This window comes from Leopardus geoffroyi, chromosome E2, assembly GCF_018350155.1.
Source record: "Leopardus geoffroyi isolate Oge1 chromosome E2, O.geoffroyi_Oge1_pat1.0, whole genome shotgun sequence".
Taxonomy (NCBI): Eukaryota; Metazoa; Chordata; class Mammalia; order Carnivora; family Felidae; genus Leopardus; species Leopardus geoffroyi.
In genome coordinates this window covers 34757211-34782854 of record NC_059335.1, presented here as the reverse complement: position 1 = coordinate 34782854, position 25644 = coordinate 34757211, and the positions used below count along the sequence as shown (strand labels likewise).

General features: G+C 51.1%; 1 protein-coding gene across 8 annotated transcripts in view; it reads left to right on the top strand.

Annotated features, from left to right (window-relative positions):
* The window catches only part of KIFC3 (kinesin family member C3), a 77881-nt gene that overhangs the window by 50598 nt on the left and 1639 nt on the right, over window positions 1–25644 (top strand). For 6 of the 8 annotated variants that reach the window (XM_045442903.1, XM_045442900.1, XM_045442901.1 and 3 more), the window contains 15 exons: window positions 15135–15206; window positions 15346–15411; window positions 15939–16082; window positions 16221–16460; window positions 16985–17158; window positions 17815–17962; window positions 18044–18174; window positions 19334–19445; window positions 20677–20858; window positions 21665–21769; window positions 23472–23602; window positions 24154–24277; window positions 24488–24617; window positions 24708–24937; window positions 25159–25293. In XM_045442903.1, the coding sequence (XP_045298859.1) occupies window positions 15135–15206; window positions 15346–15411; window positions 15939–16082; window positions 16221–16460; window positions 16985–17158; window positions 17815–17962; window positions 18044–18174; window positions 19334–19445; window positions 20677–20858; window positions 21665–21769; window positions 23472–23602; window positions 24154–24277; window positions 24488–24617; window positions 24708–24937; window positions 25159–25293 (2124 nt within the window). The remainder of the gene's footprint in view (window positions 1–15134; window positions 15207–15345; window positions 15412–15938; window positions 16083–16220; window positions 16461–16984; window positions 17159–17814; window positions 17963–18043; window positions 18175–19333; window positions 19446–20676; window positions 20859–21664; window positions 21770–23471; window positions 23603–24153; window positions 24278–24487; window positions 24618–24707; window positions 24938–25158; window positions 25294–25644) is intronic. The other 2 variants (XM_045442904.1, XM_045442902.1) reach the window with 1 other exon arrangement.

The following is a 25644-nucleotide window of genomic DNA, read 5'->3' as shown; positions in this document are numbered from 1 at the left end:
ATCATCCAATGTCAGAACATTTTCATCACCCTAAAAAAGCCTAGTCACCCTCCTTTCCCCCTCCCCCCACACCCCCTGGCAACCGCAGATCTGCTTTCTGTTTGTGTGGACTTGCCTTTCTTGAACATTTCATGTAAATGAAATCATAACCATGTGTGGCCTTTTGTGACTTTAAATGAATTTAAAAAAAAAACATTTTTTCCCTTTCATTAGCAAAGTTGGCTTACTTTGTAGAGGGGAAGTTGAAGGTGAAGGATCTTGGCCTTTTGGTTGTCTTTGTGCCCCCAGGTCTGCAGATATCCCCAGCCCCTGTCCTCTCCCATCCCCGGCCCCTCTGGATGATTGAGAGAATTCAGAATGGTTCTCCGTCTTTGCTCAGGCTTTATCCTTGAACTTCCTGACTGCCAGCTCTTTTCTGAAAACTTCAGGGGGTGCACCTGAAATTCCAGGTCCCTGAGCTACTCTTCGGAAGGTCCGAATCTGTGGAGCTATGTTCAACCACATGGGCCGGGAGCCGGGTTCAAATCCTGACTTTGGACACTGCTCAGTTTCAGCTGTGGGACCTTGGGCTGGTTAATTACCACTCTGCACCTCAGTTTCCTCATCTGTCAAGTGGACATAAAAGCACCTGATGAGATGATCCAGTATTGTGGTTGTTGCTGCCAGCACCACCATCTTTATTGGGAAGAGTTTTGGATTTGGAACCACACAAACAGGGTTCTAGTCCTGGCTGTGCCACTCGCTAGCTGTGCAGCGGTAGGAAGTGACTTCCTCTCTGAGCCTTCGTTTACCATTCTCTAAACTGGGACTAATCAATGTTGCTTCATGGTTATTGGACAGATCAATTGTGAGACTGGACAGAAAAATGGGTGATAAACTGTAAAGTGCTATTGCCTCGTGAGGTATTACTTCTGTGTGCTCTGGTCTTCTGTCTGCCTCACTGTGGTTTGACACAGATTGACCTTCCTCCTCCTCTAAGAAGAAAAGCCCATCAGTGGGGGACACTCTGCCTCACTGTCATGGTGCCTTATTCCCAACCTTTTCCAGACTTGCCTTCTGGGTGTGGCTCTTCCTGAAAGGCAGGGTAGCCTAGTAGTTGAGTTTGAGGGCGCTGTAGTGGGGGTGGTCACTCAGACCCAAGTTTAATCCTAGGTCCACCACTTAGTGGTCAGGTGACCTTGAGCAAGCTGCTTAACTAAGGCTTTCACCTCACCCCACCCCACTCTGAACCATGTCAGAGTTCTCGGTCAGACTTGAAAACACTTTAAACCAAGTCCTTGGCAACCTCCAAATTATCCTTGGTGACCCTGATATCCCTGTGGCCATAATCTTGGGAACAAAAGGGCATATAAAAAGCCGCCTTAACTAAGGCTTAATCTCTTGGAATCTCAATTTCTCTTCCTGTAAAGTGGGGATGATAATAGTGTCTACCTCATAGAATTGGGGATTCGAAGTGATGATCTCAGGAATTCCTGTACCATGCTGGCAAAGCTGACTCAGGAAATGGGGCTGCCATTATCACTGTTGGAACCTGGGCTTTTGGGGGCGGTGGGAGTCTTTTGAGGCTTATGCACTGATAAGTGTCAGATGGCGATAGCTGTATTTACCAGGAGCCCACCGTGCTCCTTGTGGGGAGCACGCGGGCCCAGGCCCTCGGTGCTCAGGAGGACCCAAGCCACAGAGGCCACTGGTCTTGGTCTGGCAACAGGAGAGAGACCGCAGCTGGTCTGGATGACCCTCCCTGATGTTGGCAACTATAGCCCCGGGCCACATGCTATAGCTCCCCTCCCCTTTTGTGGATGTGCCTGGAGCAGTGGCCTCCACACTCCCAAGGCCCTGCCAGTGTTACACGTTCCCAGACTGCCCACCCCCCCCCCCCACCTTATTGCCCCTGAACCTCCAGATAGAAGCTTAAAAAACTGCTCAGAGACCACAGGCTGGTAGACTAGATCTAGCCTTCAAGTGTGTCTGATTTGTTTGCCCTTTTTTTCTTTTTAACCATTAAAAAATTGTGGTAGAATATGCATAACAGAAAATTTATCACCTTAACCATTTATTTATTTATTTATTTATTTCATTTTATTTTTTAAATTTACGTCCAAATTAGTTAGCATATAGTGCAACAATGACTTTAGGAGCAGATTCCTTAATGCTCCTTACCCATTTAGCCCATCCCCCATCCCACACCCCCTCCAGTAACCCTCTGTTTGTTCTCCACATTTAAGAGTCTCTTATGTTTTGTCCCCCTCCCTGTTTTTATATTATATTTGCTTCCCTTCACTTGTGTTCATCTGTTCTGTGTATTAAAGTCCTCATGAGTGAAGTCATATGATATTTGTCTTTCTCTGACTAATTTCAACTAACGTAATAACTTCTAGTTCCATCCATGTAGTTGCAAATGGCGAGATTTCATTCTTTTTGATTGCCTGTGGACATTTGGGCTCTTTACATATTTTGGCTATTGTTGACAGTGCTGACATAAACATTGGGGTGCATGTGTCCCTTTGGAAAAGCATACCTGTATCCCTTGGATAAATATCTAGTAGTGCAATTGCTGGGTCATAGGGTAGTTCTCTTTTTAATTTTTTGAGGAACCTCTATACTGTTTTCCTCAAAATGGCAGCCCCATTTCCTGAGTCAGTTTGCCAGCATGGTACAGGACTTCCTGAGATGATCACTTCGAATCCCCAATTCTATGAGGTAGACACTACTATCATCCCCACTTTACAGGAAGAGAAATTGAGATTCCAAGAGATTAAGCCTTAGTTAAGGTGACTTTTTATATGCCCTTTTGGTCCCAAGATTATGGCCCCAGGGATATCAGAGTGGCTGCACCAAGTTGCCTTCCCAACAACAATGCAAAAGACATCCTCTTTCTCTGCATCCTTGCCAACATCTGTTGTTTCCTGAGTTGTTAATGTTAGCCATTCTGACATACGTGAGGTGGTATCTCATTGTGGTTTTCATTTGTATTTCCCTGATGATGAGTGATGTTGAGCATTTTTTCATATGTCAGTTGGCCATCTGGATGTCTGCTTTGGAGAAGTGTCTATTCATGTCTTTTGCCCATTTCTTCACTGGATTATTTGTTTTTTGGGTGTTGAGTTTGATAAGTTATGGATTTTGGATATTAACCCTTTATCTGCTGTGTTGTTTGCAAATATCTTCTCCCATTCCATCAGTTGCCTTTTAGTTTTGCTGAATGTTTCCTTCACTGTCCAGAAGCTTTTTATTTTGATGAGATCCCAGTAGTTCATTTTTGCTTTTGTTTCTCTTGCCTCCGGAGATGTGTTGAGTAAGAAGTTGCTGCAGCCAAGATCAAAGAGGTTTTTGCCTGCTTTCTCCTCAAAGATTTTGAAGGCTTCCTGTCTTACATTTAGGTCTCATCCATTTTGAGTTTATTTTTGTGTATGGTGTAAGAAAGTGGCCCAGGTTTAATTTTTTGCATGTCGTTGTCCCGTTTTCCCAGCACCACTTGCTGAAGAGACTGTATTGCATTGGATATTCTCTCTTGCTTTGTCAAAGATTAGTTGGCCATGCATTTCTGGGTCCATTTCTGGGTTCTCTATTCTGTTCCATTGATCTGAGTGTCTGTTCTTGTGCCAGTACCATACTGTCTTGATGATTACAGCTTTGTAGTATAGCTTGAAGTCCGGGATGGTGATGCCTCCTGCTTTGGTTTTCTTTTTCAAGATTGCTTTGGCTATTCGGGGTCTTTTCTGGTTCCATACAAATTTTAGAATTGTTTGTTCTAGCTCTGTGAAGAATGCTGGTGTCATTTTGATAGGGATTGCATTGAATATGTAGATTGCTTTGGGTAGTATCGACATTTTAACAATATTTGTTCTTCCTATCCAGAAGCAGGGAATCTTTTTCCATTTTTTTTGTGTCTTCTTCAGTTTCTTTCATAAGCTTCCTATAGTTTTCAGTGTGTAGATTTTTCACCTCTTTGGTTAGATTTCTTCCTAGGTATTTTATGGGTTTTGGTTCAATTGTAAATGGGATTGATTCCTTGATTACTCTTTCTGTTGCTTCATTATTGGTGTGTAGGAATGCAACCGATTTCTGTGCATTGATTTTATATCCTGCAACTTTGCTGAATTCATGAATCAATTCTAGAAGTTTTTTGGTGGAAGCTTTTGGGTTTTCCACGTAGAGTATCATGTCATCTGTGAAGAGTGAAAGTTTGACTTCCTCCTGGTCGATTAGGATGCCTTTTATTTCTTTGTGTTGTTTGATTGCAGAGGCTAAGACTTCCAGTACTATGTTGAATAACAGTGGCGAGAGTGGACATCCCTGTCTTCTTCCTGACCTTAGGGGGAAAGCTCTCAGTTTTTCCCCATTGAGGAGGATATTAGCATTGGGTTTTTCATATATGGCTTTTACTATCTCGAAGTATCATCCTTCTTTCCCTACTTTCTTGAGGGTTTATATCAAGAAAGGATGCTGTATTTTGTCAAATGCTTTCTCTGCATCAATTGAGAGGATCATGTGGTTCTTGTCCTTTCTTTTATTGATGTGATAAATCATGTTGATTGTTTTGCAGATAGTGAACCAGCCCTGCATCCCAGGTATAAATCCCACTTGGTCGGTCATTGTGAATAATTTTTTTAATGTATTGTTGGATCCGGTTGGCTAATATCTTCTTGAGGATTTTTGCATCCATGTTCATCAGGGAAATTGGTCTATAGTTCTCCTTTTTAGTGGGGTCTCTGTCTGGTTTTGGAATCAAAGTAATGCTGGCTTCATAGAAAGATTTGGAAGTTTTCCTTCCATTTCTATTTTTTGGAACGCAGTTTCAAGAGAATAGGTGTTAACTCTTCCTTAAATGGTAGAATTCCCCTGGAAAGCCATCTGACGCTGAACTCTTGCTTTTTGGGAGATTGTTGATTACTAATTTGATTTCTTTACTGGTTATGGGTCTGTTCAAATTTTCTATTTCTTTCTGTTTCAGTTTTGGTAGTGTATATGTTTCTAGGAATTTGTCCATTTCTTCCAGATTGCCCATTTTATTGGCGTATAATTGTTCATAATATTCTCTTATTATTGTTTTTATTTCTGCTGTGTTGGTTGTGATCTCTCTTCTTTCTTTCTTGATTTTATTTATTTGGGTCCTTTCCTTTTTCTTTTTGATGAAACTGGCTAGTGGTTTATCAATTTTGTTAATTCTTTCAAAGACCCAGTTTCTGGTTTCATTGATTTGTTCTACTGTTTGTTTGTTTTTTGGTTTTGATAGTATTAATTTCTGCTCTAATCTTTATTATTTCCTGTCTTCTGCTGGCTTAGGGTTTTATTTGCTGTTCTTTTTCCACTTCTTTAAGGCATAAGGTTAGGTTGTGTACCTGAGATCTTTCTTCCTTCTTTAGGAATGCCTGGATTGCTATATACTTTCCTCTTATGACTGCCTTTCCTGCATCCCAGAGGTTTTGGGTTGTGGTATAATCATTTTCATTGGCTTCCATGAACTTGTTAATTTCCTCTTTAACTTCTTGGTTAGCCAATTCATTCTTTAATAGGATGTTCTTTAGTCTCCAAGTATTTGTTACCTTTCCAAATTTTTTCTTGTGGTTGATTTCGAGTTTCATAGCGCTGTGGTCTGAAAATACCTCGATCTTTTTGTACTTGTTGAGGGCTGTTTTGTTTCCTAGTATGTGGTCTATTCTGGAGAATGTTCCATGGGCACTGGAGAAGAATGTATATTCTGCTGCTTTAGGATGAAATGTTCTGAATATATCTGTTAAGTCCATCTGGTCCAGTGTGTCATTCAAAGCCATTGTTTCCTTGTTGATTTTTTGATTAGATGATCTGTCCATTACTGTGAGTGGGGTGTTGAAGTCCCCTACTATTATGGTGTTACTATCAATGAGTTTCTTTATGTTTGTGATTAATTGATTTATATATTTAGGCTATCCCACATTTGGAACATAAATGTTTACAATTGTTAGGTCTTCTTGGTGGATAGACCCCTTGATTATGATATAATGCCCTTCTGCATCTCTTGGTACAGTCTTTATTTTAAAGTCTAGATTGTCTGTTATAAGTATGGCTACTCTGGCATTCTTTTGGTGACCATTAGCATGATAGATGGTTCCATCCCCTTACTTTCAATCTGAAGGTGTCTTTAGGTCTAAAGTTGGTCTCTTGTAAACAGCATATAGATGGATCTTGTTTTCTTATCCATTCTGTTACCCTATGTCTTTTGATTGGAGCATTTAGTCCATTGATGTTTAGAGTGAGTACTGGAAGATATGAATTTATTGTCATTATGTTGCTTGTCGAGTTGGAGTTTCTGGTGGTGTTCTCTGGTCCTTTCTAGTCTTTGTTGCTTTTGGTCTTTATTTATTTGTTGTTGTTTTTTTTTTCATCTTTTCTCCCCTCAGAGAGTCCCCCTTAAAATTTCCTGCATGGCTGGTTTAGTGGTCACAAACTCCTTTAATTTTTGTTTGTCTGGGAAACTTTTTCACTCTCCTCTATTTTGAATGACAGCCTTGCTGGGTAAATAATTCTTGGCTGCATATTTTTCTGATTCAGCACATTGAATATAACCTGCCACTCTTTTCTGGCCTGCCAAGTTTCTGTGGATAGGTCTGCTGCAAACCTGATCTGTCTTCCGTTGTAGGTTAAGGACTTTTTCCCTCTTGCTGCTTTCATGATTCTTTCCTTGCTTGAGTATTTTGTGAATTTGACTATGATATGCCTTGTTGATTGATGGTCGGCTTTTGTTGAATCTAATGGGAGTCCTCTGTGCTTCCTGGATTTTGATGACTGTATCTTTCCCCGGGTTAGGAAAGTTTTCCGCTATGATTTATACACATAACCCTTCAACCCCTATTTCTCTCTCCTCTTCTTCTGGGACCCCTATGATTCTGATGTTGTTCCTTTTTAATGAGTCACTGATTTCTCTAATTCTTAAATCGTGCTTTAATCTCCCTCTTTTTTTCTACTTCATTATTCTCTATAATTTTGTCCTCTGTATTGCTACTTCTCTGTTCTGTCTCATCCATCCTTGCCTCAGCGGCCTCCATTCAAGATTGCAGCTCAGTTATAGCATTTTTTATTTCATCCTGACTAGCTTTTACTTCTTTTCTCTCCACAGAAAGGGATTCTAATCTATTTTCGACTCTAGCTAGTATTCTTATTATCGTGATTCTAAATTCTGGTTCAGACATCTTGTTTGTATCTGTGTTGGTTAAGTCCTTGGCTGTCGTTTCTTCCTGCTCTTTCTTTTGGGGGGTGAATTCCTTCATTTTGTCACTTTGAAGGGAGAAAAGGAATTAATGAGTTAGAAAAAATTAAAATTAAAAAAATATTAAAATTAAAAAATTAAACACACACACACAAAATCAAATAAATGATGCTAGCTCCTAGGTGTGTTTTGGTCTGGGTGTTGAAAGTGGCTTGATAGGTTAAAGAAAAAAGGCGGGAAAAAGGAAATTGTTTGAAAATTTGAAAAAATGAATACACTGAAGTAGACTAAAATGAAATGATGGAAGTAAAATAGAATTTGAAAAAAATTTACACAAAAGTAAAAAATATAGTAGAAAAAAATGAAAGAAAAATATTTTTAATAAAAATTGAAAATAAAAATGATTTTTTTCTCTTTCTGTATTCAAGAAAAAGAAAGGAAAAAGAAAAAAGAAAAAGAAAGAAAATTGAATAGATGGACCGGTAACAGACTGAAATGCCACTGCAATTACTTCATTTTCATCTAGAAGTCAAACTAGGAAGCACTTTATAGTTCGTAAACTAAGCAGGTGGAGAGACTTGTGTTCCTGAAGAGCGAGGTTGGCCCAGTTGGGCGGGGCTTAGTGTAATGGCTCTGTTATTCACTAGATGGCACTGCTTAGTTTACTGGGGTGGACTGTGGTGGTGCTTGTAGGTGCGTATGCTCATGCGCGGGAGCGGTGAAAATGGCATCAGCCAGCTACCCATTCTCTAGTATCGGAACTCTGTTCTCCCAGATCAGCAATCGTGCACCTGTACTTTGTCTTCAGCTTCCCTCCACGCCCCCCATCCCGCTTTTTCACAGTCTGTGACCAAGCCCCAGGCAGCACCCCTCTCCTGAGTTTTGTCTCAGATGTGGCTGTTTTTCTCGTCCTCTTTCTTCTGAGGGACTGCAGCTTTGACCTGCTTCTTCCCTCTGCAGAGGGTCTCACCAACAATGGCCAGGTGCCGGCCACACCCAGGAATGCTTGCGGGACCGTGCCTGCTGCTGGTGCCCAGACAGTGTGGCCAGGTACCAGCCCTCCCCAGAAAAAGTTTGCAAGATAATGTAGCAGCAGCATTTCAGGGATTATGGGAAATCACAACACACATCTGGCACCAGGCTTCACCCATAACGACTTTGTTCCAGCACCAGTGATGTGGTTGTTCTCTGGGGTCTGCTGGGACCAGGGGGCCTCACAGTCTCTACCAAATGTCCTTCCAGCAGTGGAACCGCTTTTCCCTGTGTGGCCCGAGAACCTCCTGGACCCCACTCTGCTCCTGGGGACTTGCCCTTCCCACCAGAGCACCGCCAGGTATCAAGCTGCGGAGTTTCGGACTCTGCGCTCCCCCTGTTATAGTCTTAATGGAATTTAAACCCTCTTCTTTCTCCTTTCTCCCTTAGTTCAGTCCCTGTGGCTGTTTCCACTTTTCTACTTTGTCTTTAGCTGCTTTTGGAGGGTGCTTTTCCCATATTCTCCTCCCCCGCCTCCATCCTCTCTCCGTGTACAAAAGTGGCTCCCTGCCCTCCACGGCTTCTCTCTCCCCAAGTTCACCTCTCTGTGCCAGGTACCTGCTGAATTTTGTGGTTTAGGTTGTGCAGATTGTTGTGTTAATCCTCAGATCATTTTTCTAGGTGTGCAGGATGGTGTAGTGTTGGTCTGGCTGTATTTCATGGATGCAAGACACACAAAAAAACTTCCATGCTGTTCCACCATCTTGGCTCCCCCTCCCATCTTAACCATTTTTTAGTGTATAGTTAACTGGTATTAAGTATATTCACATTTTTATTCATGTTGCAAACCTGAAACTGTTCCCATTAAATACTAATTTCCCCCTCCCCCCTCCTCCAGCCCCTGGCACTCACCATTCTACTTGCTGTCTCTATGAATTTAGCTCTTCCTGGTACTTAATATAAGTGGAATCACAGTATTTGTCTTTTGGTGACTGGCTCATTTCCCTTAGCATAATGCTTTCCAGGTTCATCCATGTTATTGCAAATGGCAGGATTTCCTGTTTTTAAGGCAGAATAATATTCCATCGTATGGATATACCACACTTTGCTTATCCTTTCATTCATCAGTGGACACTTGGTTTGCTACCACATTGTACCTATTGTGGATAATGCTGCTATGAACATGGGTGTGCAAATATCAATTTTGAGACCCTGCTTTGAATTCCTTTTGGGCAAATACCCATAAGTGGAATGGCTAGACCATATGGTAGTTGCAGTTAAAATTTTTTGAGGAATCCACCATACTGTTTTCCACAGCAGGTACACTGTTTGACATTCCCACCAGCAGTGGGACAAAGGTTCTAATTTCTCCAGATTCTCATCAGTATTTGTTATTTTCTGAGGGTTATTTTTTTTAACTAATAGCCATCATAATGGGTTGAAGTGGTATCTTATTGTGGCTTTGATTTGCATTTCCCTAATGATCAGTGATATTGAACATCTTTTCATGTGCTTATTGGCCATGTGTATATCTTCCTTGGAGAAATGTCCATTCAAGTCCTTTGCCTGTCTTGAATTGGGGTTTTTGGGGTGGAGTTGTAGGGGTTCTCTCTATATTCTGAATATTAACCCCTTATCAGTATACGATTCACAGATAGTTTTTTCCATTCCACAGAGCACCTTTCTACTCTGTGGATGGTATCTTTTGATACACAAAAGGTTTTATTTATCTTGATGAAGCTCAATTTATCTATTTCGCCTTTTGTTGCCTGTGCTGTTGGTGTCCGATCTCAGAAAGCACTGCCAAATCCAGTGCCACGAAGGTTTTCCCCTATGTTTATAGTTTGGTTTTCACATTTAGGTCTTTGATCTATTCTGAGTTAATTTTGTCTGTGGTGTAAGGCAAGGGTCCAATATCATTCTTTTGCATGTGGACATCCAGTTTTCCTGGCACTATTTGTTGAAAAGACTGTCCTTTCCCCCTGGAATGGTCTTGGCACCCATGTCAAAAATCAATTGACCACACATGTGAGGGTTTTTTCTGGGTTCTCTATTCTAGTCCGTTGATCTGTATGTCGGTCTTTATGCCAGTACTTTATTGTTTTCATTGCTGTAGCTTTGTAGTAACTTTTGAAATCAGGAATTGTGCGACCTCTCACTTTCTCTTCTTTGCAAGTATGTTTTGGCTATTTGGGGTTCTTTGAGATTTCATATGAATTTTAGGGTGGATTTTTCTATTTCTGCCAAAAATGCCATTGGAATTTTGATGTGGATTGCATTAAATCTGAAGGACGCTTTGGGTAGTATTGATATCTTAGCAATATGTCAATCCATAACCTGGGATGTCTTTTCATTTATCAGTGCCTTCTTTAATTTATTGAGCAATATTTTATAGTTTTCAATGTACAGATCTTTTGCCTCCTTGATTAAGTTTATTCCTAAGTATTTTATTCTTTCTGATGCAATTGTAAATGGAATTGTTTTCTAAATTTCCTTTTTTGGATTGTCCATTGATATCGTGTAGAAGCACAACAGATTTTTACGTAATGATTTTGTATCCTGTGACTTTGCTGAGTTTATTAGTTCTAATTGGCATCCTTTTTTATTGATCAGATTCGTTGCCAATTTTTATTTTTATTTAATTTTTTAAAATATAATTTATTGTCAAGTTAGCTAACGTGCAGTGTATACAGTATGCCCTTGGCTTTGGGAGTAGATTCCCATGATTCATCGCTTACATACAACACTCAGTGCTCATCCCAACAAGTGTCCTCCTCAATGCCCATCACCCATTACCCCCCCCACCCCCTATCAACCCTCAGTTTGTTCTCTGTATTTAAGAGTCTCTTACGTTGCCTACCTCTCTGTTTGAAACTATTTTTTCCCCTTCCCTTCCCCCATGGTCTTCTGTTAAGTTTTTCAAATTACACATATGAGTGAAAACATATATCTTTCTCTGACTTATTTCACTCAGCATAGTACCCTCTAGTTCCATCCACATTGTTGCAAATGGCAGGATTTCATTCTTTCTTATTGCCAAGTAGTATTCCATTGTGTGTACACACACACACACACACACACACACACACACACACACACCCCACATCTTTTTTTATCCATTTATTTTTTATCCATTTATTGGTTGATGGACATTTGGGCTCTTCCCATACTTTGGCTATTGTTGATGGTGCTGCTGTAAACATTGGAGTACATGTGCCCCTAGGAATCAGCACTCCTGTATCCTTTGGATAAATTCCTAGTAGTGCTATTGCTGGGTCGTAGGGTAATTCTAGTTTTAATTTTTTGAGGAACCTCCACACTGTTTTCCAGAGCCAGTTGCCTATTTTTAAACCTTAGTTAAGTTCACATAAAGATCTGGAATTCCTATTTTGTCAGAATATATTGGAAGACGTGGCACCTCTGGCCCGACAGTCCCACGTGACACCCACATGCCTGGAGCCTTGTAGCAGCTCCTTCCTTAGGCAGAAGTGAGTGTCCTCCTGCTGGTGCCCAGTGGTGCCCCAGCCTCTAGCACCCCTCCTGGCCCCACCCTGCCTGACAGCCTCACTCACAGACCCTGCTCTACCCAGCCCCTTGTGCACTCATTCTTCCTACATGTGTTTACAGAGCACCTGCTATGTGTCAGGCACTGTCCTAGGCACTGGGAATTCGGCACCCACACGACAGACAGATATCTCTGCTCTCACGGGCCTTTATTCTAACAATAGAACTCGCTGTGTGCTGGGGTCTGTCCTAAGCGCTTTACTTACGTTATCTCATTTAATCTCACTTAATGCCCAGGACATCCTTGTAGGGGTAGCCTCACTGTCCTGATGAGGAAAGCAAGAGGCATGGTGAAGTTGAGACTTTTCCAAGGTTATCCAGCGAGTAGGGTGATGTCTATATTAGAAACCTGGGCAGTCAGGCCTGAGAACCCCTGTGCCCGACTGCCCCTCAGTGGCAGAAGGACCTGAATGTGAAAACTTGGCAGTGGGCAGGGCAGGGTGGATGGGGCCAGATGGGCACAGTCAGTCATGTAGCCATATGTCCTGAGAGGGGGAGTGTGTTGGTGACGGGATGGGGGCTTCCAGGGGCCGCCCCTCTGGCCTCTGTTTCCTCACGGTGTTCTGGGTCCCGGGACCTCTTGCCTTTTCGGCTCAGCAACGCCTTGGTCTCGCCACTGGGAGAGCCCTCTTTTCCTCAGAGGACAGACAGCTGGTGATCAAGAGCCAGGCTTGGTGGGAGGTGGGGAGGTAATCAGCAGGTTGTCTCCACTGATGGGAGCAGACAGCTGAGAACACAGACCTGCGCAGGGCAGCCCCACCCTCTACTGGACCCACTTCTGCTGAGAGATGGAAATGTGGGTTTGTGTCAGATGGGCCCCGGCTCCCCGCTCCCACTGAGGCCCTGTGCACCAGGCCCATGACCCAGTTTCTCCGGCTGACAAGGAGCCTGGGCCTGGGAAGGGACGCTGCACAAATCTAGCCTGGTCCCTTGGTCAGCCCTGGGGTTGATATCATACCCTCCTGGGCACCATCACAGCAGCCTGCCGGGGACCTGCTTCCCCTTCGGCCTGGCTCTTTGCCCTCAGGAGTGTGCATGCGGCTTGTCTGCTGTCACTTCTAGTGTTCATTGGGTGTCTACTGCGTGCTGGTCACCTGCCGGGGTCGGGGCTTATGATGAGTAATAGAGAAGGTCCCTCCCCTCTTTGCGGATAGATGCCAGCACGATTGCTGACTCAGAGCCCGGGCGGGTGTGGACGGGATGCCTCTGGGCGCTCTCTCCTGTGGAAGGTCTTCCTCGCTGGTCTGGTTCACCCTCAGCACCCCGCTCTCTGCTCTCACCGCTCCTGAAATAGACCCCTCTGGGTAGAGAGCAATGGCCCCACTCCTGAGCAGCACACATCCTGACTTCTCAGCCCCAAATGCAGCTGGCCTGCCGGGGCACGGTCACCATGCACCACGGCGGTGACTAGTGCCTGACAGGCCACACTGCTGTGTTGGTGGGCCATGTCCCCCACTGTCCGAGACAAGCCAGGAGATGGCTGTCTGACATCTCTGACAAAGGGAGTCTTTTATAGCCTCTTCCTCAACCCCTCACCCTCACCCCTAGCCTGCCCCATTTTGTAGCCACCTCCTTTTGGGGCACCCCTCAGAAATTCCAGGTAGAGCCTAAGAGTGCCCAGAGTTCTGATTGTGATGCAAGAAAGGAGCAGGGGCCTGGGCTACAGGCAGGTGGCAGGCAGGCGTCCTGACCCCGCAAGTAAGCACTTGGAAAACCCCATTCTCGCTGCGTCTGGGGCTGAGTGCTGGTGGCGAGGTCCCAGCACATGCAGCCCGGTGCTGAGGAAGCAGCCTGTCTGAGGCACCTGTTCAGTGCAAGTGGATCTTCCTGGGGTGCTTTCTGAGGGAAGGAAGGGGGGGTGGGGGGACTCAACCTTTCAAAAGGAGGTAGACCCACCTCTATCAGGATGCGGGGAGTGTGTATGAGAGGAGTACGTATTCTTTGAGGCTTACAAGTTACTGAAAAGCATAAAGAATTTGGCAGAATTCTACAGTCCAGAGACTTCTGCTCCTTGGTGTTACATTCGCAATTTTGTTTTCGGACTTTTGACTTAACTATGTTCGGGAGCCTTTCTCCAAGTCACTTAAAACTTCTGCTGACCCTAACCGTGATGACTACGCACTAGCCTGCGTGTACATACGCCATAACTTGCATAACCATTCCCTTAATGCTGGGGATTCACGCTAGTCCCGATTTCACCACCAAGGAATGAAAGGCTGCCTTCTGTGAGGTGTCCCTCACTCCCCTCTAAGGCCGGGGGATCTGAGTGCTCCTCCCACCAGGGTCTCAGCAAAAGGGGGCATCGGAGGTGGCACAGGCCTGGTCTGCATGCTGCCCATGCTACTCACACACTGTTGATGACATCTCAGCCATGTAAAGTGGGGAGATTTGACATACCCCCAAATCCCAACATCTGGCCTGTCTTGAAAGGTCAGACGTTTGGAGACGTGGGCCTGCGTGTCTCCGGCCGCAGCCTGCAGGGAGTGCATTGTGGCTGCCTCCTAGGGGTGGATAGCAGGTATCCAATCCTGCACTGCCCCTCACCTGCCTTACCTGGCCCTGGCTGGCCCCTGCAGGCAGGGGACTTTGTCACCTGTCGCTTAGTAATAAGAACCTAGCGCTTCGTGGTCTGCTTGTGTAAAACCCACCTCTCCTAAGCCCCCGCCGAGTGAGTCTGACTCTCACTGTGCCTTCTCAAGGTGAGGTATGGTAGGGTATGGTCCTCATAGAATGTTCTGCAAGAAAACCGCCAAACGTGCTCTAATGAATGCTGGTGCCAAAGTCATTGGCTGCATTTGCAGTTATCTCCCGAGAGGTTCCTGCAGGTGGGCTGATAGAGAACCAGGGTTTGGGGCCTGTGAGGAGGATGGCCAGTGGGGGGACAGCTCTAGGGGAGGGTCGCCATCCTGGGATGTGCACTCTCGGAACTGGCATCGTGCTTGCCCCCACCCTGGGCTCTGGCTGAGCCAGGCCACCCTTGCCTCCTCACAGAGCGTGCACCCCTCCTCTTTCTAATAGCCTCTGCTGGCCATGGCTCTCCAGCAAGACAGGCTGGGAGCTGGGGTGGACACAGGTCTGAGATGTGCCCTGGTCACTGACAGACCTGTCTCCACAGGCAGATTCACCAGGAACCACTTGAAGTGGAAAAATTTAGGACTTGGGCAAGGACTGATCCAGGTTTTGTAGTGCCTAGAGTTTACAATTTGGAAGCCTTTTTAAGGAAAGATATCTATCTATCTATCTATCTATCGATAGATAGATAGATAGATAGATAGATATACACACACCTAAGTAGACGCAGGGGCCGATGCAAGGCAGGCGTCCTGAGGCCAGCCTTCTGAGTCTCCCAGGGAGCTGCCTCTGGCGTGGGCTTGGTGGTACGCGGGTCACCTCTGCTTTGATTGCTCCCCAGACTTTCCTGAGAGCCCAGGCTACCTGGGTCTTGAAGTGGGAGAGGGTGCTGAAGGCTATTGGGATGGGGCAGGTGTGTGTCACCTGGAGTCCCAGGTGTGGCCTGATGCTTGAACACAGGGAGGGCTGGGGCTGAGAGATCAGGCCTGGGTGTGGGCTGGAGGTGAGGAACAAGGCTCACCGTGACTGTGACTGTGGCTTTGTGCTGGCAGGTGGAAAACCTGAAGGAGAAGCTCATTAGCCAAGCCCAGGAAGTGAGCCGCCTTCGATCAGAGCTGGTGAGGCTCAACACTGCCATCCGAAGGTGGGCGGGGGAGGCGGGGGTTGGCCGGGTCTCATGCAGACTGACCCTTCCAGATGGGATGTGCGACCCCATCTCTCCAGGGCCCTCACGTCCAGCCCAAGCCGGGGCTGCCCGTGTGCCCATCAGACTGCCATCCTGCCTGGGAGACGCTCCCTGAATACTTGTCTCCACTCACTAGGTCCTCAGAGGTCATGTGACCCCCAAAGGGAGGGAGGTTAATTCTCGTTCGCTGATGTAAAATAGGAGTGTGAACTCTGTGTATAAATACGACTTTCTTGTTACTTTCACACTCAGGAAAATAGAATGAACGGGGCGGGGTGAAGTCCGTCCCTCCAGCTCCCCTTTCCTCTGTCTTCTCATTTCCCTCTGGAGCTCCTGCTCTCTTCCCTCCTTCTCCCACCTTTCTCTTTCCCTCTCCTTCTCCCCACCTGTCTCCTCTCTCCCCTGCCCTGGTAATCCTCTCCACCTCATATGCGTCCCCTGTGTTCCGGCCGTCTACAGGGAGGCACGGACTTGGAGAAGCACCGGGACCTGCTGATGGTGGAGAATGAACGGCTGAGGCAGGAGATGCGGCGCTTCGAGGCGGAGCTGCAGGAGCTGCGGGCCAAGCCGGTGGCCCCCTGCACGGGCTGCGAGCACAGCCAGGTGAGCGGGGCTGGCCCTGGCCCCACCCGGTCCCAGAGGGCTCAGTCCCCAACGGTGACCCAGTTCCTCACAGTGACCCCTGCCCACTTGTCTGTCCTTCCCTGGGTCCCGGCGTCGCTCGCCACCGCCTGCCTGCAGGAGAGCGCCCAGCTCCGGGACAAGCTGTCACAGCTGCAGCTGGAGGTGGTGGAGAACAAGGGCATGCTGTCGGAGCTGAACCTGGAGGTGCAGCAGAAGACCGACCGGCTGGCGGAGGTCGAGCTGCGGCTCAAGGACTGCCTGGCCGAGAAGGCGCAGGAGGAGGAGCGGCTGAGCCGGCGCCTCCGGGACAGCCACGAGACCATCGCCAGCCTGCGGGCCCAGTCGCCGCCAATCAAGGTGAGCCGTGGCCACGTGCAGGGCCTCGGGAGCGCCCTCTCCATCCCGCGCCCAGGGCGGGGCCTCCCGGAGGAGGGGCTTAAGCGTCTTGGTGAATGAGGAGGGGCAAGTGGTTGAAGGAATCATTGCAGGTCTGCCCTTAGTCTTGCCCCTTCCTCTCCTTGCTGTCCAGGGCCAGGCGCGTAGCGGGCATCTGGCAACTGAGGCTTGAGGTGCCCGTGCGTGCCAGGCATGGATGTGACGCACCGCGAGATTCTACCTTCATCTTTGCCCTTCTTGTCTGTCCTGTGCCCAGGCTGGGGCCACAGCCAGGCTCTTGGTGGGCTAATTAGATGAGAGCATTCCAGGAGGCCCTTGCAGCATCCTGGAAAGCCAGTACCTCGAGGCCTCTCTAGTTTTTTCTGGGGGCTCTTGGCGGGATGTCCCTGAAGGCCCCTTCCCAAGGCCAGCTGCGTCTCAGGGCCCCCGGGTGAGGTCGGGGCACCTACGCGCCGCCACGCGCCCGTCCCTCCTCCCCCTCACAGTATGTCATCAAGACCGTGGAAGTGGAGTCGTCCAAGACCAAGCAGGCCCTCAGCGAGTCCCAGGCCCGGAACCAGCACCTGCAGGAGCAGGTGGCCATGCAGAGGCAGGTGCTGAAGGAGATGGAGCAGCAGCTGCAGAGCTCGCACCAGATGACCGCGCAGCTCCGGGCGCAGGTGCGTGGGCTGCGGGGGCGCGCGTAGCTGTGGGAGAGCATGCGCACGCCCGGCTGGAGAGAGCATGCGCACGCCCGACTGGAAAGCCAGAGGCGGGCCTTCAACACAGTATGGCGGGTCAGCGCTCCGGGGTCCGACGCACCTGGGTTCCGGTCCCTTCTCTCCCTGCTGGCTGCATGACCAAGGCCAAGTTTTGTTAGTGTCTGTTTCCTCATCTGTAAAATGATGTGATCGCAGAACTCCCCTCCCAGTGGGGCTCAGGGACATAATCTTTAAAGGTTCCTCACACAGGGTCTAGCGCACACGTTCTTAGAAAGGAACCCTGGTCACTACTGTATAACAAGTGCCCTCCCCTGCCCTCCTGGGGCCTGTAGCCTGTGCACCTGTTACGTGCCAGGACCCAGGCTGGTGCCGGGGGTAATGCAAGGAAGTAGCTGCACGGAGCTCCCAGACCTTTTGAGGAGCGAGATGGCCATCTACCCTTCTGTGTGTGTGTCTGTGTGTGTCTATGTGTACATGTAGGGGTCAGTGTTTGCTCACGTGGGCTGTGGGGTAGGTGAGGGGCTTCTTTCTGTCTCTCCCCCCCCCTTCTGAGCTTCTCCCCCCCCCTCCCCCCCCACACACACACACACTGAGCTTCTGGTCTTGGCCATCAGATCGCCATGTACGAGTCAGAGCTGGAGCGGGCACACGGGCAGATGCTGGAGGAGATGCAGTCCCTGGAGGAGGACAAGAACCGGGCCATCGAGGAGGCCTTTGCCAGAGCCCAGGTGGAGATGAAGGCTGTGCACGAGAACCTGGCAGGTGAGCCGGCTGGCCGGGCCCTGGCCTGCCCAGTGCCGTAGCCCCTCCCCCTGTCTACCTTATACCTCTGTGTCCCCATAGGTGTCCGGACCAACCTGCTGACGCTGCAGCCAGCGCTGCGGACCCTCACCAACGACTACAATGGGCTCAAGCGGCAGGTGCGTGGCTTCCCCCTGCTCCTGCAGGAGGCTCTCAAGAGCGTCAAGGCCGAGGTGAGTGCAGCTCATGGCTGAGGGGACGGGGGAGGCTGGGAGAGGCCCTGGAGCCCAGGGCTCCATTCCAAAATGCGGTGAAGCCCCCCGGACAGTAGCCCCCCTGCCTCACCCACACACTGCCACCCCCAGACCCTGTTTGAAAAACACACTGGTCAGGGGCAGGTATTTGGGTATTTGCCTTATTGTGATGCTTTAAACCAAACATATTACATGTATTCTTATATCTCAAACATGCTGCACATATTCTTACATCTGTTAGTTTTGATTTTTTTTAAGCTATACTTGTACAGTATGAGAATAGCCAGCGTCTCTTAAGTGCCTCCTACGTGCTAAGCCTTTTATAGCTGTCAGCTCCTTGAATCTGTACGACAGTCCTGCAGGGTAGAGAGACTGATGTATTTTGGGAATAGAAAATAGTTCTCTTTCTGTGAAAAAAAATTATGTCAGTGATACATGGACGTGGTAGAAAGTTCAAACTATGCAGAAGAGCATCAGAAGAAAAGGAAGGGCCTCCCTCTGCCACCCTGGCCTGCTCCCCAGAGGCGGATGTCTGTCAGAATTTACCCCCCGAGCGTTCTGAGCATGATGAAGCCTGTCGATGCATTTGCGTGCATGTACACACTTCCCTTTTTACCCAACGAAGGGCAACATATGCATGCGCGGTCTGCATTTTGGTCCTTTCCCTCATGAAGTGTAACGTGGAGGTCCGTACCTACCAAGTCCTACAGATCCGCGAATTAGATGGTGTTCTCCCCAGTTTACAGAGGAGAAAAAAGAGGCTCGACGACTGAGATGGTTGCCTGAGGTCCCCCCAGCTGCTTGAGATGAGGGTAGAGCTGGAGTATGGGTCCAGCTGAATCTTGTTGTAGTCAAGTGCTAGTGCTATGAAGTGAGGGCTGAGTCCTGCTGTTTGCTCATCAGCAGAGCAATAAGCCTCGTTGAGACTCAGTTTATTCCTCTGTAAAATGGGCCTGGCAGCAGTACATGCCCACAGGGGCTATTGGATAGAGTTGGCCTGTGACAGCGGACCTCAAGTACTCAGCCCAGGGCGGGAGGCAGTGAGCAGCTGCTGGGGTGGGGGTGGGGAGGTGGCAGGCAGCATGGTAAGCCAGGTCGGTGGAGCCAGCCCGTGACAGCGCTGCGCACCCCCCACCAGATCGGCCAAGCCATCGAGGAGGTCAACAGCAACAACCAGGAGCTCCTGCGCAAGTACCGCCGGGAGCTGCAGCTGCGCAAGAAGTGCCACAATGAGCTCGTGCGGCTGAAAGGTGACCGCCGGGGGTGCTGGGGGGCCCTGGCACAGGGGTCCCAAGCTGGCTCGGAGGTGATGCTCCCCTTCCCCCCAGCCCAGCACCACTCCTTGGAGCTGTGCCCTGCCACCGAGGGGCTGCTGTAGCTCCATCTTTGTAGATCCGGAAACCCAGAGAAGTCGGGGAGCTTGCTCAAACCCGCACGGCTAGTAAATGGTCTGCCCTGGATCTGGACTTGGATCCATCCAACTCTGAAGCCCTCACCCCACTGCCCATGGCAGGTGACCCCTGGACCCCAAGGGGGCCGGGTGGGCTATTGAGGCACTGGGTGGGGTGGCTGGTATGCCGCTTGTTCTGACCAACGGCCTGGCCAAGCTTGAGGGTACCTGTTTGCTACACAAAGGTCTAGGGAGTGCTTGCCGCGTGCCAGGTGCTGTTCCAGACACTGAGACATGGCCGCGAGCCCACACGGATGCTGTCGCTGGCCTCACGATGCTCCCTTCAGCTGGGGCAGCAGTGATCATTAATCACGCAGAGAACCTCAACACTGCCTCTGTTACCGGGGCTGGGGAGGGGCTCTCAGAGCCCCTTAGTGTCTGACAGTCGAGCGTATCAGGGGGCTTCCCGGAGGAGGTGCAGCCAGACCTTGGACCTGGATGGTGAGGTGGAGCGTACAGGTGAAGAAGGTGAAGGTGAAGATTCTGGCTGTAGTGGGGAGTTTGTTCTTCATTCCACTGAGATCCCGCTGAAGGGCTTGAAGCTATCAGATCTATGTGCCCACACACCCCAGGGCTGCCTCGTTGCCTGGTTCTATCTGCCTGATTCCCAGGCCCTGTCCTGGCATCCATGGTGTCCTTTTAGAATGACAGAATAAGTCTCTCGGCTTACTGGAACCCAAGCCCTATCGTATAGAGGAAACTGAAGTCCAGACACATAGAGCATCCATTTGGTATCCCACCCAGACTGGGTGCAGGGCCTGAGCCCCACAATGACCTTTCCTCCCTGTCCCCAGTGTGAAGCTCCCACTCTCAGCTGGCTTGCCCAGGAAGAAAGGGTACTGATACTTGAATTCATGATAGTGTGAGTGACTGATCACAGCTTTGTGGGCTACCTTTCCTTGGGGGGCCTTGCTTAGAAGGCAGCAGGTTCCTGAGCCGCTGGGTTGCTCAGGACACCAGAGGATGCCAGTGTAGAGGCAGTCTGATCTTGACCCAGCCTGTACCCTTCTCTCCTCCCCGACACAATCCAGGGAATATCCGGGTGATTGCTCGTGTCAGGCCAGTCACCAAAGAGGACGGAGAAGGACCCGAAGCGACCAATGCTGTGACCTTCGATGCTGACGATGACTCCATCATCCACCTACTGCACAAAGGAAAGCCCGTGTCCTTTGAGCTGGACAAGGTCTTCTCCCCGCGGGCCTCACAGCAGGACGTGAGTGTGGCCCTGTGAGGAAAGGGACAGAGCAGTGGAGGGTGGGGGGACACACAGGGAGAGATGATGGGAGCATGGACCGAAAGAAGTATAAGAGTGGGGAAGACACGATGGGGAGACATGGGGCACTGGGATGCCTTGCTCCCTCCACTGGAGGAGAGAAGAGGGTGGGAAGCCAAGATTGAAGCTTCTGCAGGGAGGGAGATTCATGCACAGCCTGTGGCACCTACGTGGCCCCGCCCAACCACAGGACTCTGGCGGGCGTTGCTTCTCCAGCCGGGAGCACTTATGTAGGTCTGCCTAGGGACTCCCCCGCTGCTCCTTGGCCCCACTATGGAACCCTTGGCCTGTGAGAGCCATGTGGTCTCAGCCTCCTTCTTTCCTCATCTCTGCCCTGGCTGACTGGCCAGGACTGTCTTGCCTGTGCCCTTCTGTCCCTGTGCTGGGCTTTACCTTTGCCCCACCCTGTCTGCTGGTGTACAGGCAGGCTCTGGGTGCCGGGCACACGCTGGCCTCTGCCTTCAACTCACTGAGCACTCCTTTGGTGCCGGAGAAGTAGAGGTGGGGGCCCCTGAGTTCCAGGGCTGGGCAGCAGGCACTGCCCTGTCTTCCCTTCAATCTTGGCAGCTCGACTGATGCCTATTGTGACTTATTAGTCAGAAATTCTTCCACAGTGAGCCACTCGCCAGTAACAATATGCGTTGTACTGTTACTGAAGGAAAGAGTGGTCAGGGGAGGTGGCTGGACTTGGAAATGGTGGGTGACCCGGGGGGGCTTGCAATCTCCATCCCATGTCACCTCCCCAGGTGTTCCAGGAGGTACAAGCCCTGATCACCTCCTGTATTGACGGCTTCAACGTCTGCATCTTTGCCTATGGCCAGACGGGTGCCGGCAAGACCTACACGATGGAGGTGGGTACCCGCTGCACGGGGCAGGGGCTCGGTGAGGACCCCACCCTGTCGCTGTCCTTGTGTCTGCGGGTTTTGTTTGGTACAGGAGCAGAGCTGGTGGTTATCTGTGTTAGCCTGGGGCACCAGGCCTGAAGAGAGGGGCACCTTGCTCAGGTGGACTTGGGATGGACCCCTGTGGTTCTGGAGGGGCAGGTGTAATGCCCGCAAGCTCTGGCACCAGAGGGGTCTCTGCCTGAGGTTAGAGCCCAGGGCAGACCGCCTCTGCATCTCCCCGGATGGACCTTTGTTTCACCCATGTGCATTTATTGGGATCCTGCCGTATGGCTGCCCTATGCTGGGCCCTGGGGTATGGGGATGGAGGAGGGCAGTCTCTGCTGCTGGGGCCAAGCCCCCTCCAGGAAGGGCAGCGGGAGATGGGAGCTTTGAGGGGAGGAAGAATCTCAACCAGAGGTAAAAATGGAAGGCGGCCCTTGGGGGTTTCTTTGGTTTGTTAGCATGTGCCTGGCTCTTGAGAGGGTGCTGTGTGGTTCTCTGGGAAGGGGTGAGGACAGGTGTCCCAGTGTCTGAGGAGGGGGGTGAGAAGGCTAGACAGGCACCTTTAGGTGACAGGCGGTCATCATGGCTCTTTCCTTCCAGTCTGGGCCCCACTGTTGCCCTCGTTCTGGGATTCGTGAAGACTGGTTAGTGGGGGCCAGGCCAAGCAAGGTGGGGGAGCGAGGGGGTTGGGGGGGCTCCTAACCCTATCTTGGGTGCTCAGAGTTGGGGTGACCCCCAGGAACATCTCTCCTCCAGCAGTGCCTGCCAAGGCCCATGTATATCAGGTGCCGTTCTGGGCGCTGGGCACAGTTTGGCCACAGAGTGTCTGCTCCCGGGAGCCAGCCTACCGGTGGGGAGGCTTCAGTGCTCACAGCACATCGAGCTGTGTCCTGGCAGGTGCCAGGGAGAAAACTTAAAGCTGACTATGAGGAATCAGCAGTGAGGGAGGGATCAGATCAGGTGTTGGTGGGGAAGATAAAGCCATCTCCCCAGGCGGCGGCATTGGAGCCAGCCATGGGGGTGTGTGGGGAAGAGCATTCAGGGACCAGGAACAGCAGGGCTGAGGCCGCGAGGCTGGAGCATGCTAGGGGTACTGAGGCCTGGCAAGGAGGCCTGAGGAACAGACAGGAAGGGGCGTGGGTGGGCTACTTAAGGGGAGGTGACCGCTCAGGTGAAGACTCCAGATTTCTTTCTAGAAGGGCCGGCCAGCCCATCTGGGCTCAGGGCACGCGTGCCTCTGCTTGTGCCCCCCTTCTGCCACCCACAGAGCCCAGCTCATGGCTTCCCTGATGTGAGCCACCCTCTAGGCGGTGGCACGGAGATCATAGGTTCCCAGTGCCCCCTCCCAGGTGGGCCCCCAGGACCAGGTGTGCACCTGGTGCTCAGCGGCCCCTTGTGCAGGGCCGCGTCGGGTGCTTCACCCAGTCCTCTGCTTTACGTCTCAGGCTGGTCCTGGCAGGGCAGTGCCGTGGAAAGGTGGAGAAACTGAGGCCCAAGGCAATGAAGTTGCTTGCAGCTAGTGGAGGGCGTTTTGGGGCGGACCACTAGGCACGGACAGGGAGGCTGGCCCGTGAGGGGTCGCCATAGACACCACATGGGCATCTGCACGGCCCCCCCTTGTGGTGGGGAGAGGCCTGGCTCACTGGGGCCCTGCTTCTGCCCCCAGGGGACCCCTGAGAACCCAGGCATCAACCAGCGAGCCCTGCAGCTGCTCTTCTCCGAGGTGCAGGAGAAGGCGTCCGACTGGGACTACACCATCACCGTCAGCGCTGCCGAGATCTACAACGAGGTCCTCAGGTGGGCGGTTCTGGCGCGGGGCACGACCCGCCCGGTGGCTTTGTGGTCCGCGGGGCCATGCAGAGCTGTGTGTGACGAATGTCGGAGTCGGGGCTACGTGTCCAGATCAGCCCAGGGATCGGGTGGTCCCTGGCCCCTGCCCCACACCAGAGGTGGCAGGGAGAAGGCCTTGCTCTCAGTCCCCCCGGGGCCCCTAGACCAGACCCAGGTGCTGCTTTGCCTGCCAAGTCTACCCAGTCTCCCTGCAGGCTGCACCAGGTGGTGATATGTGAGAGTGAGGGACTTGGGGGTCCCTGCCCGCAAGAGCTCCGTGCATCGTGGGGCGGGAGTAGTGCCACTACAAGACTGGGGGGAACATTTGGCCTCTGCCCCTCAGCAGACTGAGTGCAGGGGAGGAGCTGGAGGAGAGAGGGGCCTAGCCCTATGGTTAAGAAAGGCTTCCTCAGGGTGTGATGGGGTGGGGGAACATTCCAGGTGATGGGGGAGTGGGGTACAGTGCAAGCAGAGGCAGAAGCGGGAGGAGGGAGTGATCGTGTCGTCTGTCCCCGCAGGGACTTGCTGGGGCAGGAGCCCCAAGAGAAGCTGGAGATCCGGCTGTGCCCAGACGGCAGCGGGCAGCTGTACGTGCCGGGGCTGACAGAGTTCCGGGTGCGGAGCGTGGAGGACATCAACAAGGTGCAAGGCCGGGGCACCTGGAGGCAGGGAAGTGCCGGGGAGGCCCCCACGCGCAAGTGGGGCCGGGCGGGAGCAGGACATAGGCAGCCTGTCCGCAGGTTTCCTCCTCTGTAAAGTGCGTAGGGTGAGCCTCCTCGGGGACAGGGTGACTGCGAAGACCTCACTCCAAACCCTGGGCCTCCGCCCTCCCTGCTCCCTGCTCCCTGCCAGGTGTTTGAGTTTGGCCACACCAACCGCACGACCGAGTTCACCAACCTGAACGAGCACAGCTCCCGCTCACACGCCCTGCTCATCGTGACGGTGCGCGGGGTGGACTGCAGCACGGGCCTCCGCACCACGGGTGAGTGAGGGCGCCGGGCGGCCTGGCCGAAGACCCCTGGCACCTGCCCCCACTGGGGCGGCCTCGACCTGCCCGGCACCCTCCCCACAGGGAAGCTGAACCTGGTGGACCTGGCCGGCTCGGAGCGTGTGGGCAAGTCAGGGGCTGAGGGCAGCCGCCTGCGGGAGGCGCAGCACATCAACAAGTCGCTGTCAGCCCTGGGGGACGTCATCGCCGCCCTGCGCTCCCGCCAGGGCCACGTGCCCTTCCGCAACTCTAAACTCACCTACCTGCTGCAGGACTCGCTCAGTGGAGACAGCAAGACCCTCATGGTGGTGCAGGTGAGGGCCTCGGCTGGCCAGGCAGGGTGGCCCTTCGTGTGTCGGGCTTGGCCAGCACCGTGACCAGGGACCCCCTCCCCCTGTGGCCCCCGTACATCAGGCTGTGCAGGGAAGGGACACCCTCGTCCTCTGCAGCTTCAGTCAGTGAGCATGCTGCCCCCTCCAGTTCTGTCAGGGAGGCCTGTTGGCCTGGGTGGAGAGTGAGCTCTCGTGTCCCCTAGGTGTCCCCCGTGGAGAAGAACACCAGCGAGACGCTGTATTCCCTGAAGTTTGCAGAGAGGGTGCGCTCTGTGGAGCTGGGTCCTGGGTCCCGCAGGGCAGAGCTCGGGTCCTGGTCCAGCCAGGAGCACTTGGAGGTATGGTGACTGCCACGGGCCCATCTTGGGCTGGCATGGCCAAGTCAGGGGCAGGAAGGAGGATCTGGGATGGGAGACAGCCTAGAGCGGCGGGAGAGGGAAAGATGCCAGAAGGGAGTGGACCTAGAACTTGAACCTGGGAGCCTTGGTCTGAATATTTCGCCTTGACCTCAGAGATAACCTGGGGAGGTCCCCAGCTGGTTGCCGGGGCTGGGGGGGGGGGGTGGCAGGCGGGTTGCAGGTTGGCACACAGGTGCTCAGTTATAACTCATTTTCTTCTTTACATGTATTATCTCATGTAATTCTTGCACTAACTGAGCACGGTGGAGGCAGGGAGCCAGGACCACGGCC